Source organism: Grammomys surdaster, unplaced genomic scaffold (genome assembly GCF_004785775.1).
Source record: "Grammomys surdaster isolate TR1022 unplaced genomic scaffold, NIH_TR_1.0 63, whole genome shotgun sequence".
NCBI classification, from domain to species: domain Eukaryota; kingdom Metazoa; phylum Chordata; class Mammalia; order Rodentia; family Muridae; genus Grammomys; species Grammomys surdaster.
Window position 1 is genome coordinate 15,602,161 of NW_021604565.1, and position 13,901 is coordinate 15,616,061.

Genomic DNA, 13,901 nt, shown 5'->3' on the forward strand with positions numbered 1-13,901 from the left:
TATTTTTATTGAGACAGGTTCTCGTATAGCCCAAGCTGGCCTGAACTCTTAATTTGCCTGTCTCTGTCTCTCAAGGGCTATATGTTCCACCAGGCTAAGCTTGACATACTTTGTTGATGTTTTAAATGTCTTTTGTTTTGCCTTTGTGTAAGATTTTATTGAATGGCTTTTGCCCCTTCAGAGAAGTGTCCTGAAGGCCTAGCAAGGGTTTACTAAATTTCTTTGTTGTTTTTAATTTTTAAAGCATGGAGATTAATAGGAAACAACTCAGTCTCATTCACAGCAACTGTGGTGACTCAATTCTGGCAGTTCTGTTGGAGGGCATCATTGGGGACCTGTGCACTTAAGCGGAGGCTGGAGGGTCTCTGCTCTTTTTCTTTCTGTGGGTGGTGTTGCTCACTACTTGAGCCTCTGACACACTGTGGCCAGGTCACATGTTGGACATACTGGGTTGATCCTTTTTTTAAAACAAAATCTTGCTATATCAATGATGAGTCTTGGGAGTAATGAATGATGAATTTTGAAATAGACGAAAAAACTTAAATACCATCCTTAGAAAGTGCCAATGAAACAATACTATGTATACTAAAAAAATTGCCACCTTCAAACCTGGATGTGGGTTTTTTATTTTTTATTTTGAGACAGGGTCATGCTGTACAATTTGGGATGGCCTTCTGAGTGCTGGGTTATAGGTGTACCACCATCACCCTTCGTTTTACACAGCAGGGTTTTATTTTAGTGTGTGCTCAGGCACACCTGTGACCCGGGACATGTCTGGAGGCTTGAGTGGTGGGAGGTTAGTCTGCTTTTTCCTCCATGTCTGTTCCAGGCTGTCAGGGTTGACAGGAAGTACTTTGACCTACAGTGGTGGCGGTTTACTGGTCTTCTCGACTTGATTGTTCAGTACACAGAGCCTAGCTGTTTGTTTAATACTCTATATTAAAGTTTTAAAACATCAGATAATTTGAAACCCAGCTGAATATTAGAGTGTCTATAGGTGTGTGTGTTACTGTGTTTGGGAGGAGGGTTGTGCTGTTTTGAATCTTTATTGGCTTGGGAGACCTGGCTCTCCTCTTGTGTTCTCACTCTTTTCTGTCTCCTCGGGGTGTGTGTGTGTGTGTGTGTGTGTGTGTGTGTGTGTGTGTTTGGGATTTTGTTTGAGAAATGGTCTCACCCTGGCTGGTCTTTGAAGACTAGGCTGGCCTCAAACTCAAAGACTTGCATACCTCTGTTTCCTGAGTGCTGGGATTAAAGGTGTGTGCCACCATGCCCCTCTCCTCTTGTTTCTTACAGTGTCTGATGGGAGTCTAGGTGTGTAGCTAGATCGTAGAGCTCTTGTCTAGCATGTGGGAGGCCTTGGGTTCAGTTACCTGCACCAGAAACTTAGAAAAGTCAGATTGGGCCAGCTCACTGGGTAGCTTTTACCTTTCTTGTCCTTGGGAGTCACTTGCTAGAGTCTCAGAGGGTTTTTTTTTTCGGGTGCTAGAAGTGCTAGCCTTGGCCATAACCAACTGCTAGGTGTTGTGCGGAGTTCTCTTGTGTTCTGGATCATGGTTGCAAGGGTGTGCTATGTAAAGCAGGAGGGAGGACATGGCTGGCCCAAGCCTTAGAGAAGTGAGAGATCAGGAGCTGCAGGAGGAGCCTGGAGGTTCCTGCGGGCTTAGTGGGAGGAGAAGGTGATCTTCTTTCTTCTCCTCTGGTCAGTTCTTCTTGAGGCAGCTGAGGGAGATGGGAATTGGAAGAGTGTCGGCAGGGGTAAAGCCTTGGACTTTATGAGATTTGGGGTAAGACTTTGGTCTTACAAGATATTTAGGGTTGCTGTTTAATAAAATCTTACTTGTCTACGTTACTAAAGTTTACTTACTAGGCTACTGTAGCTGACCTGCTATCTGTTTGATCCTCTGAGGCCAGAAACTGCACTAGCACCTCAGCCCAGGGACAGCAGAGGATTAGGCAATGCTTTTGATCTGTCTCTTCAGGCTCTGCTAGGCTCTAACTTAGGTCTGTTGGTTTAAGGTCACAGGAAGAAGAGACACTTAAAGAAGTTATTATATAGAGTTTATTACTAAGTGTAAAAAGTTTCCTATGAAAGCTATTTAAGAGAAAAAGCGGGAAGGTCCTAAGTGGGGAAAAAGGAAAACTTCTATCTGGGAAAAGGGAAAACCTCTATTCTCTCTCTATTCTATCTTCTGTTCTAATTCTCTAGTCTAACTGTATTCTATATCTAACTAACTTCCTCCCATCTCTTTGTCCTCAGTACTTATACATCATTCAGAGTACATGATCACAAGCTACAAAGTTCATCACAAGTTCACACCAAAAGTCAAATCATAAATTAAAATAGAAGTTTACAACAGAGAATGTTTACATGCATATCCATTAGGAGTAATTATCTGACTAAACATCCATCACCTGTCGAGCTCCACATGTTCACTGAAGGTTTAAAACTATAAGAAATTAGTGAAGTTTTGTATAGATAAACCGAGGCATTATTTTCTCTTCTGTCCTAGTACCTATAATAAATCGTGAGTTCCCTTTGAGTGACCCTCTGGTTAATTGTTTTACAACCACCTTGGAATGTGCTCTGAGCAGGAGAAAGTCTGGTTACTATCTGAGGGAAAAATTAACTGATGACACTCAGGAGACTGGCAGAGTTTTCATTGCAGTGTTGAATATCAGAAAGGGACTTAATAGCAGTCCCACTATAAAAGAGCTAAATAATCATTGATATAATTTTAGGAATTCTTATAGGTTCATCATTAAGACTTAAGAAGTCATCTATTTGTCTATATAGCATCACTACGAGACAGTCCATCTTCGTGGGTCTGCAGAGATCTGCTCCAAAGGGGTGTGCTATTGCTTAGTGATTGTTACATATGTTTAATAATAATAGTAATAGGAAAAGCATATTAATAGCAGGAATTTTTCCTAAAATACATCTGCCACAGCCTTGCTGAATGGGGCACACTTGTCGCAGATTATATAATAATCTGAGGCAAGCATTTCAGGATGATCAACTGCTAATTATTAGCTTGTCCCATTATGGCTCCTGACACTCCAGAAAGCTCTGCTTCCCACAGGGGTCACTGAAAATATCCTGAGGCTTCCAGCATACATGAGCAGTGGGCTGACTTTCAGTTCCCTCCAGGCTTATGATGTCTGTATGAAGACCTAACAGTTGTTCATCTATTTGCACCTAGTAGCTGTTATGCCCAAGGTTAAACTGAGCCTCCTGGCAGCCATGGTTCTGGCTAGTACTGTATCTGGAGAGAGTTCAAGTCTGCATTTACTCATGAAGAGATAGTACTTGGACTGTCGGGGTGGCTCTATAGGTAAAAGGGCTTTTCACTTTTCCATGACCTGAAAAGTTGATCCCAGGACCTACATGGTAGAAAGAGTTGTCCTTTGACCTCCAGGAAAGCACCTTGTGTACATGCCTACACACACACACACACACACACACACACACACACACACACACACTTTAAAAATGAGGCATCATTTTTTCCTTTTTGTTTGAGTCAGAGTCTCACTGTGCCTCCTTGGCTGGCCTGGAAATTGATAGAGAGCTGATTGGCTCTGCCTTCCAAGTGCTAGGTTTCAGATACCACTGAAGAAGGTGGTTGGTTCTCAGTGTTTGAAATCTGCTGGCTGCCTCACCTCCCTTGTAGGCTCGTGGTTTTGACACCTGTACTTAGTCTGTGCATCTTTACCACTCTGACTCTCTTTAAGGCTCTGACTCTCTCCCACTGTGAATCTGTTTCATGCCAGTGAACTCTTTGCCTGCACGTGGTTGATTTCCTGTGCTGCCTCCTGCTGAGCCTGGGCTACAGTCCTCACTTCATCCCTCTCTCTCCAGTGCTCAAACCGCGGTCCAAATTAACTTCAATGTAGTGTGTTGGCTTCTGGGCCTGAATTGCTTGAGTGAGCTGCAGAGCCTCTGGTATGGTAGATTGCAGACATGCAGCCCCTTTCAGGGACAATCTGTGGTGGTTTGAATGAAAATGGCGCCGGGCGGTGGTGGCGCACGCCTTTAATCCCAGCACTTGGGAGGCAGAGGCAGGCGGATTTCTGAGTTCGAGGCCAGCCTGGTCTATAGAGTGAGTTCCAGGACAGCCAGGGCTACACAGAGAAACCCTGTCTCGAAAAACCAAAAAAAAAAAAAAAAAAAGAAAATGGCCCCCCACAGACAGGCTCTTATATTTGAATGGTTAGTCAGCAGGGAGTGGCGCTGTTAGAGAAAGATTAGGTTGTATGGCCTTGTTGGAGTAGGTGTGACCTAGTTGAGGAAGTGTGTTTGGGGAGTGACATTCCAGGGCTAGCCTTTCTTTCTCTGTCTGTGGATCAGATGTAGTTCTCAACTGCTTCTCTGGCACCCTGTCTGCCTGCATGCCACCATGGTTCCCACTGTGATGAGTATGGACTAATCCTCTGAAGCTGTAAGCCATCCCGCAGTACATGCTTTCTCTTATAAGAGTTGTGTTGACTTTCAGTTCCCTCCAGGCTTACGATGTCTGTATGAAGACCTAACAGTTGTTCTTTTTTTTTTTCTTTTTCATTGTTTGCACCTAGTAGTTGTTATGCCCAAGGTTAAACTGAGCCTCCTGGCAGCCATGGTCCTGGTCCTGGTGTATCTTCACAGCAATAAAACAGTTACTAAGAAGTTACTTCATCAGTCTAGCCTTCTCTTGGAGTTTCAGGGCTCTTAAATTTCCTCCTGTATCCTGCCCTGTCCTATAGCTTTGGACTCATTTACTAGTCCCACTGGACTCCCCATGTAGTGTTCTGGGACACCAGCATGATTTGCCCAAATGCAACTGTTCATTTTCCTTGAAGTATAAAGTAGCAACAGTCTCCACCAAATGACGCAGACCAGAGCGCGATGGAATAATAATGATAGTCAGATTGACTTTATATGGTTTATTTTACTTTAAACCACCCCCATCTCTCGCCTGTTGGAGCCTCCTCAGCTAAGCCTCCTGCAGTGTCTGGCCTGTGCCTGTGGTTGTGTTGCTTGGCCTCCATTAACCTGCTCACATGCTGCTGCCCTTTTATCTTGCCATGTCAGTCTTTGGTTCCTTCTGCTTCAAACCCCGCTTCTGTTCCTGTCTCAGAGTTGTCCTCTCAGTGCCTGTTAATACCCATCCCCCACCAAGACTCTCATTCCTTCGTTTTTGAGACAAAGCCATGTAGCCAGGTCTGGCTTGGGACTCATGATCCTTTCAGCTCTGCCTCCCAGCTGCTGAGTCTCCCATCTTACCTAGACAGTGCGTAAGTGTGTCCCATCTTACCTAGATTTGGGTTACTTTTGAGAAAGATTTTCTCTGTAGTGCAGTCTAGCTTAGAATTCACTCTGTAGCCCAAGTTGACCTATCACATCCAGGTTTGTTTTCAGCTAATGTTCTTAATTTTGAAAGATTATTTTATGAATATTTTGTGTGTGTGTGTGTGTGTGTACACATACACGTGTGTACCATGTGCATGCCTGGTGCCCAGGGATGTCAAAGAAGGCATTGGCTCCCCTGAAACTGTAGTTATGAGTCTGGGAACCCAACCTCAACCTGCTCTTAATTGCTGCGCCATCTCTCCAGCCCTCATTAAAACTCTTGGTGGCTCGCTGTCCCCTGAGTTTGAGTGGCACTAGGAACAAGAACTAGGCGATCATTTCATAGGGTGGGTTAGAAAAGGAGATGGAAGTGTTCTGAATCAGGGGCAGTTGAGTTCCTCTGCATTTCCCTGATGGTAGAGATGGGGTGGGGTGAGGCCCTTGAGCTGCCTCCCTGTCCTGAGCTGGGGTGGTAGCCTCAGGTGGGCTGTGTAGTTAGCGCCTGGGTTTACTGGACTAGTGAGGAGTTCACTTGGCTTCTGGGAAAAATGAAACTTAAAATACTTTGTCTGATTTTATTTTCTTTTTTAAAAGAAAGCATTTAAATTTCTCAGTCAGTCCCATCAGTTTCATCAGTCTCACTTCTGGCTTTAGAATTACCACGTTATAAATACTACGGCTCAATGGTTAGAAGAGGACCTGGGTTCTGCTACTGGCACTCACTTCCAGTGGCTCATAACTCTCTGGAATCCAACAGAATCCAACAGCCTTCTCAGGCGTATGCAAGTGTGTGTGTCCATGCATCCCCCTCCCCTAAGTGAAAGTAATCTTAAAAAAATAACAGAACCCTAAACATAAAAAGAAAAACCACGAAAGCAAATGACATGAGGCAGTTTGAGAAGGGCAGGTGATTGCTGCCTTGAGTTTGAGTGTGGAGATGCTTTGTGGTTGTGCACCTGTGCGAGCCAGCTCACACACATGACAATGGAGATTTTGTGTGTGTGTCACTTACACTTCAGAAGTTTTTTTTTTTTTTTTTTTACAAAACCACATTAGAACGTGCCCAGTGTATGAACAATAGAAGAGTTCCATGCCTTAGTCACACACACACCCCCACCTGGGGGAGGAGGCTCTTGACTGTTGAAAACGTGTTCAGCTTTGCAGACCATGTACATGAGAGTCTCTTCATAAAGAGAATCCAGATTCAGACTGTCTGAGCCATACAGTTCACCCTTCCCAATAGCAGCCTGCTCCTCAAGGCGTTACAGATTTCTGTGACAGAATTTCCTGGCAGTTGTGTCTGGATAGGTCTTTATAGTGATGTCTGTAGAGCTGTGACTGGAAGTTGTGTACTCACTGACACTGTAGAACCTAGACACACAGAAGTATATTCATTCAGAGCTGGGAAGTTCTGATTCTGGCTGTGGTGGGTGGGAAGACAGGAATGAAGACCTGGGGCAGGAGTTGATAGCAGTTCAGAGTGGTTGAGCCAGACCCTGGTGGGCTGGCCTGGATTGGGCTGGAAAGAGGAAGATTAGTCTGTGAGACAAGAAGAGACAGTTTGACCAACCAGACTGATGCTAGAAATTGAACAGCATTCTCCAGAGGTGGCTTCCTGTAGTGAGCAGATCATTTAGTTACTAGTAAGTGTAGCAGAGGGTGTGAAGGCATCTGAGCCAGAGACCGGCAGGAATGTCCATTGTCTGTCCTGTTGGAGGTGGGTGCCTCCTGTCCTCCTGTTTCTGAATTCCACAGAAGTACAGAGCTTAAAATGACTTTTTTCCCCTTTAGTGTTCTTTCAGAGGACCAAGACAGTTATCTTTGTAACGTCACGTTGTTTAGAAAAGCAGTTGATGATTTCAGACACAAAGCCAGAGAAAACAAGTAAGTGTGTCTGTCTATCTGTCTGTTTCATGTATATACAGAGATGTATATATATAATTTAAATGTGTTGGCTTGGCTATATATGATGTAGACAAATTTGCTTTATCCTCTACCTTTAGGTTCATAGTTCGTGACTTCCAGTATAATGAGGAGGAGATGAAAGCAGATAAAGAAGAAATGAACAGGTTGTCTACTGACAAGAAGAAGCAGTTTGTACGTGTTCTTCCTTAGTCTTGTCAGTGTGCAGCAGAAGGTGAAACAGTACGCCTTCTTTGGCTAGGATTTGGGTTACTTTACTATCCCACTACTTTTTTGACAGGGTTTCATGTCATGATCCGGGTGGGACGCACTGTGTAGCCCAGGGCTGTCTGGAGCTTGGGGATTTTCCTGCCTCCACTTTAGAGTGTAGGGATTGTAGGCAGCCAGCACATGCCAGATCCCTCTGCAGCACTCCCTCAGCGCTGGGGTTGTAAGCCTCTGTGTCCATGCCTGCCTCACCCCCTTTACATGGGCTCAGGTCTGACCTCAGGCCCTTCCCCTGAGCCCTAGTCTCCTCTTGTAGTCTTTTCATTTGATTTTTTTAAGAGCTTATTTTGCTTTTGAGTCTTAGGAAAATGGAAAATATATTCTGGGGATACTGAAAGGAGAGGAAAATATGAAAATACAGGTCATAATTTGGTGCTAGAACAATGTAAGTGTTGGGGCTGAAGATGTAGTTCAGTAGATTTACCAAATGTGCATGAAGCCACAGTGACAAAAACTAGCAGTGTTGGTGTACCCTGTGAGCCCAGCACTGGGGGAAGAGGGTGGAGGTTCAGCAAGTTCTAGGTCATCCTTGTTACCTGAGAACTTGTCTCAACAGTAATTAAGATATATAGTTATATATGTGTGTATTGATTCCCAGAGCTCAGGGCTGTGTGAAGAAGGTGTCTGGAGCTCACCCTACGTGTGGTCCAGCCTGTCCTCAGACACCAGGAGTGTCTTGACATTGCATGGCCACACCTCCATTCTTCACCCCACTTTGCTGCTCTGCTTCCTAGCAGGCAGATGTCAAATGCTGTTGGCCATAGTAGCTCAAAGAGCAGACACTTTGGTCAGAGCTTATTGTATCCTCTTTGCCTAAAAATAGTTGCTTGGTACGTCCAAATGATCCTAAGTTAGGTGTTGAGTCAATGATGTCTTTGTAGGTAGACAGGAAGGGGTATTGTTTGACATCTTTGAAGAAGTTTTTAAATTGTAGTAAACACTTAAGTTTAACAAGAACTTACATTGTCACAGAATCAGGAAAATGTAAATCGCGAGCAGGTTTCAGAGGCTCTGGATGGGAATGGCTGTGCTCCTGAGGAGCTGGGGGTTGGGTTCTCTAAGTGCGTGAAGTAGGCCGAGTGTCTGTCCTATGGTGGTCAGGTGTCTGTGTTGCAGCTTTCTAGTGCACTTTGAACTGCTTTCATGAAGGCTTGTGCCTTTTGCTGTTGATGAACCTAGTTCACTCTAGAGTCTGCTGAGGCTACTGAGTAGTGGCTTGCCCTTTCATTCAAGAGTGTGCCAAGATAATTGTTATCCAGTATAATATTTGAAACTTTCATAATGTGACTAATCACTTAAAGAAATAGTTTGACTTGTCTGATTGCCATTTGCAAACCAAATTTGTGTTAATTTTGTGTTTCTCTTTTTAAAGGGACCACTTGTGCGGTGGCTTAAAGTGAATTTCAGTGAGGCGTTTATTGCGTGGATTCATATAAAAGCGTTACGGGTTTTTGTGGAGTCTGTTTTAAGGTAAGAAAGTTAATTGAGAAGGTTGGAGTTGCAGAGTTCGGTGTGCCTCTTTCATGACCTAATCCAGCCTTATGAAGGTGATTTGGAGCAGCCAAAGAGCCAGTTATGAGGAGTGGCTGTCAGGGTCACACGGCTTGTAAAGTGCATGTTTATTCCATTCTTTAACAGCAGCTTCAAGAAAAGAGACCCACACCACTCTCTCTCCTGTGTAGTCATGTACTGTTTGAGAGTCAGTCTGAGCAGTTAGCGCTTTCACTGTGGGGCACACATGTGTACTTATGTCTAGTTGGTGTGTGTACCATTTGCTCACCATGGCCGCTTGCTGTGTTTGACTTTGTCTCTCCAGGCTGACCTGGAGCTCAGTTCTAGCGTAGGCTGGCTCAAACTTTGATCTTCCTGCCTCAGCCTCCTGAGTGCCAGCATGGCAGGCATGTGCCATCATGTGTGCTCCACACGGCCTTGGGTGCTGACCAGCATGTGAGACGCCCCTAGAGGTGCAGGTTTGTGTACGCCGTCTCCCCATCAACCCCAGGACTGCCCAGTGATGAAGGACTCTAGGGGAAGAAACAGTGAGCTCCGTTACAATGCCGGGAGCGTCACCATTTAAAAATGATTTGTCATTGTGTATGAGTCTTCTGCCTGTGTGATGTGTGTGTACCACAGTGCCTGTGAAGTCCAGAAGAGCCACCACATCTTCTGGCACTGGGGTTACAGTTGTGAGCTGCCATGTGGGTGTGGGAATTGAACCCAGGTCCTCTGGAAGAGAGTAGCCTGTGCTCTTAACCCCTGAGTCATCCTCCAGCTTCATGGAACCACTATTAGTTGTGTGGTTCTGGGTTCACTAAATATATCAGTATGTGGCACATGATTTGTAGTTAAATGCAAAAGGAATTTTAAGGTATTAGCCACGTTGGGTATGTTGGTGCGCACCTTTAATCCCAGCGGTAGAAAGTAGAGGCAGGCAGATCTCTGGGTTCACAGTCAGTGAACCCTGTCTTTAAAAGGAAATGCCAAAGTTTGTTTAAAATGAAGAGTTTTCAGGTATTTTACATGTAGTTTGATGTACAGTATAGATTTGAAGATAGCTAGACTATCAGCTGTCTCGTAGCCCTCTACAGTGCTGCGATCCTTTAGAGGCTTGTCTGCGGCCATGTGGCTCAGTCTTAAGTGTCTTAAAACACTTACAGTAGACATGGAAAGTCTCAGCTTTTAATTACAGACAGATCTTCTAGCCATATCTACATACTGAGCATATTCATAGATTATTGTGAAGTTGAATATTAATAAATTCCTAGTGATTGGCTTGTCTGTTTTTCCTCCTCTACAGCCCATATTGGCCTTAAACTTTTTTTTTTTTATGGTGGAGGAGAAAGTTTATTATAGATATGTGTGGCCTTAAACTTCTGCCACCCCTTGCCTTAGCCACCCCAGTGCTGGGAATCACAGACCTGAGCTTACGTCCCATGAAGTGGCTCGGTTTTTACTGAAAGAGTTCTGATGGGCTCAGAGGTTTTGTTTACATGCTAGTGTAAGCTTCTGTGGCTGGTGGCAGACTTGAAAGGGAGTATTTAACATGGAACATGCTGTGTCCATGAAGAGGGCAGCAGGAGGCTGCTCTCAAAAGAAATGTCTTTATGTGCTTGTGCTATACACTGTTTCTGTTGCTTTTTAAGGTACGGCTTGCCGGTGAACTTCCAAGCAATGCTCCTTCAGCCTAATAAGAAGTCAGTGAAGAAGCTAAGGGAAGTGCTGCATGAGTTATACAAGCATCTAGACAGCAGTGCAGCTGCCATCATTGATGTAAGTCCCCCTCAGCGTAGGGCAGCTGCCATCATTGATGTAAGTCCCCCTCAGCGTAGGACAGTAGGACTTGGGAGATGGAGAGAAGAGTGCGGGAGAATTCCCAGAAAGGACAGCAGATATGCATGGGACACCAGGCCATGTGTGTCCCCTGAGCATCTCCCTTTCTTAGGTAAACTTTCTATGGTGATATACTAGCTGCAGCAGCTGTTCTTGGTGTTTCTAGAAGCTCATCATTGTTTTCTTATGTATCAGATGTTTACAGTTGCAGAAGTTCAGAAACAACCAGTATTCTAATTGTTCCTAAAAACTGTAGATTGCAGAGAGGAATATTCTTATTTCAAAATATGAAATTATTTTGTTTGGTAGAAGTAATAGTTAGTAGATGTTTTTGTTTTTATTTATTTTGGGAGGGCATGCATGTGTACGTGTGTGTGTGTGCGTGTGTGCATGTTCACACGCCATGCGACTGTGCAAGTGCCTGCCTTGCCTGTCTGTCTGACTGTGTATCTTTTCCTCCCACCTTGTGGAGCCAGGAGTTCAGACTCTGGTCATCAGGAGGCTTAACAGCAAGTTAAGTTATCCACGTCGCCATTTCTGATCTCTGGCTCAGATGAACATTTTGAGAGGAATTGTTATTTCTCTAAAACTGCTATAAAATGTTATGTTTTGCCTGCATGCACAGCAGTGAGTGCCTAACACTCATGGGCAGAAGAGGGAGGCAGAGTCCCTAGAGCTGGAGTTGCAGACAGCTGTGAGGAAGAGCAGTGCTGCTCATGCCGAGGGGTCATTGCCGCAGCCTTCTGAAGGAGCTCTTAAACAACAGACAACACACGCAGTGTGCGTGTGGCTGTCATCCCACTGTTGCTACTGGGCTTTTATTTTACAGTTTATATTTCACAGATCTTGCTAGTTTTCTCTGTAGTTTGAGATCTAGTGTATCAGAAAAATGAAAAATTAATTTTCTTGATAAGAGAAAATGTAGGAAATGACTTGCTATCTTAAGATCTTGGAGAAACTAAGAATCCTAAGTCTTTGGTACAAACTTTGCTCCCAGTAAATTCTTACAAGGTGCAAATAGACCTGGAATCTTTCAAACCACACTTGGTTTATTTAGATACTACGTTTTAAAAGCCTTGTGTCCTAAACCCAAGGTGTAAAAGGTTACCTTTTGCAGTTTTATACAATAAACTGGGAACATCATGGTTCCATCAGATGGGCTTGGGGCAGAGCCTGGTCTGGCCTTCCTGCTCACTGTGTTTCTCAGTGACTCAGCAGGCTTGCACTCTTCGGTACTTAGAGCAGAGTGATTCCTTAAATTAGTTTAAATGCATGACTTCAGCTCAGACTAGGGATCCGTAGAGGGTCTTGTAAGTGGCCAACAGGTGTTTGTGTTTTCCGTAGGCTCCTATGGATATTCCTGGCCTAAACCTGAGTCAGCAAGAGTACTACCCCTATGTGTATTACAAGATTGATTGCAACTTGCTGGAATTCAAGTAACAAGGAGCTCCTCCCAGTCAGCCCGTCCTTGTGTTGGTGTGTGCTCCCAGAGTCACCTCCCGTGACTCAAGCTCTCCTGACTCACGCCCTCTGCTGGCTCCTCCCCTTCCCTCCCCTAGGTGGCTTTCTCATGTGGTCCGTATCTCAACATTTGCTTTTTAAAGAAAAAAAAATATATATATTGTTTCTTTTTATTGATCAGGTCTGTAAATGTGTACTGAAAAAAAATCAGAGTTTATTTATAAATAGAATAGTTTATTTAAAGAGGTATTTTCCTCCTTCATATCATGGTATGCATAATTCTGTGTGTTACAGCCTTGTTTACAGGAATGGTGTAAGCATACCGTCTCCTTCACTGTATTGGTAGACATAACTGTTCAGTAGTGATTAAGTTGTGATGTAGTGCAGTGTGACAACATTCCAACACTATCTTGTCAGCACTGTTGACACCCACAGGACAGAATAAAAGAACCTGTGCACAGTGTGCTGTGTGTGTGACTTGAGAGGGCTCCAGGGAGTTGCAGTCTGGCTGGGCAGCTCAGGAGCTCGCTGCTGCTGAGCTGTGAACATTTGTGTCTGACTTACATATGATTTAATTGTGCCAAATTTGGGTCAGAGCACAGATCAGAAGCTTATTTTTCCACACGTGGTGATATTTATATTTGGACACTGGACGCTTAGCTCTCTTAAATAAGAAGTGGGGCCAGTTTTGAATAAAGTGTAGCAAAACTATGCAGTGCTAGTCATTTATTTTGTGTAAGTCTTTGTTTGTTTTCTAATGTCGATAATCATAAAGGCCTCACTTTGACTTTGCCATTCTGACATGGTCTGAAAATAGGCATTTCTGGCCTCTAAAATCCCTGAAGTGAACAACTTGACGTAAAATTTAGAAAGCACTCTGAGAGAGGTGTCCCAGCTTTGCGAGTGGAGAACTAGTCTGCACCACATTATCCTGTAGAAAATTAGCCTTCAACAGCTTTGCTCTGTGGGATTTTGTGTTTTGTTTCATAAGTAATCATCTGCGTCAAACATACAAAAGTCTACAAAGCAGGGCATGTGAGAGGTCCCCGTCCGGCTCGTGTCTCCCTCAGGAGCTCTGCTGCCTTCCCACGTCCGACTGACATCTAGTCCCCAGCTTCTCTCTCCTTCCCGCCCCTCCCCCCAATGTAGAGCTGTCTTGAAGAAAACAAGGGTTATACTGCACACTGTCCGAGACCCACGTTGCTGAGGCTCTTCGCCTTCCTGACCATGCTGGTCTACCAGCTGTCCGCCACAGAAGACGGTGACGGGTGTCCAGGGTGTCCGAGTGCTGCAGCTTTACTCTGACCGCACCCTTACATAGGTCTCTGCACTTCAGATGTACCCAGTAAGAGACTCTACAAGTGTATATATTAAATTTTGACACATGCTGCCAAGATATTGGTCAGAATTCTAATTCCACAATTGTTAGAAATACAGGGTGTGGTTGTTGTTGACACAGAGTCTTGTTGGGTAGCTCTGGTTGGCCTGGAACTGACCAGATAGATTAGATAAGGCTAGCCTTGAACAGAGCTGCCTACCTTTGTCTCAAGTGCTGGGGTTAAAGGCAAGTCAACCACCTGTGGCAGGGATGCAG

General features: G+C 44.4%; 1 protein-coding gene across 1 annotated transcript in view; it reads left to right on the plus strand.

The window, feature by feature from the left end:
* Positions 1 to 13,018, plus strand: part of Atp6v1c1 (ATPase H+ transporting V1 subunit C1) — a 37,265-nt gene extending 24,247 nt beyond the window's left edge. Inside the window, exons 9-13 of the mRNA XM_028767679.1 lie at positions 7,118 to 7,210; positions 7,330 to 7,423; positions 8,889 to 8,986; positions 10,660 to 10,786; positions 12,191 to 13,018. Coding sequence (XP_028623512.1) covers positions 7,118 to 7,210; positions 7,330 to 7,423; positions 8,889 to 8,986; positions 10,660 to 10,786; positions 12,191 to 12,286 — 508 coding nt within the window. The 3' untranslated portion in view covers positions 12,287 to 13,018. The remainder of the gene's footprint in view (positions 1 to 7,117; positions 7,211 to 7,329; positions 7,424 to 8,888; positions 8,987 to 10,659; positions 10,787 to 12,190) is intronic.
* The last annotated feature ends 883 nt before the right edge of the window (positions 13,019 to 13,901 follow it).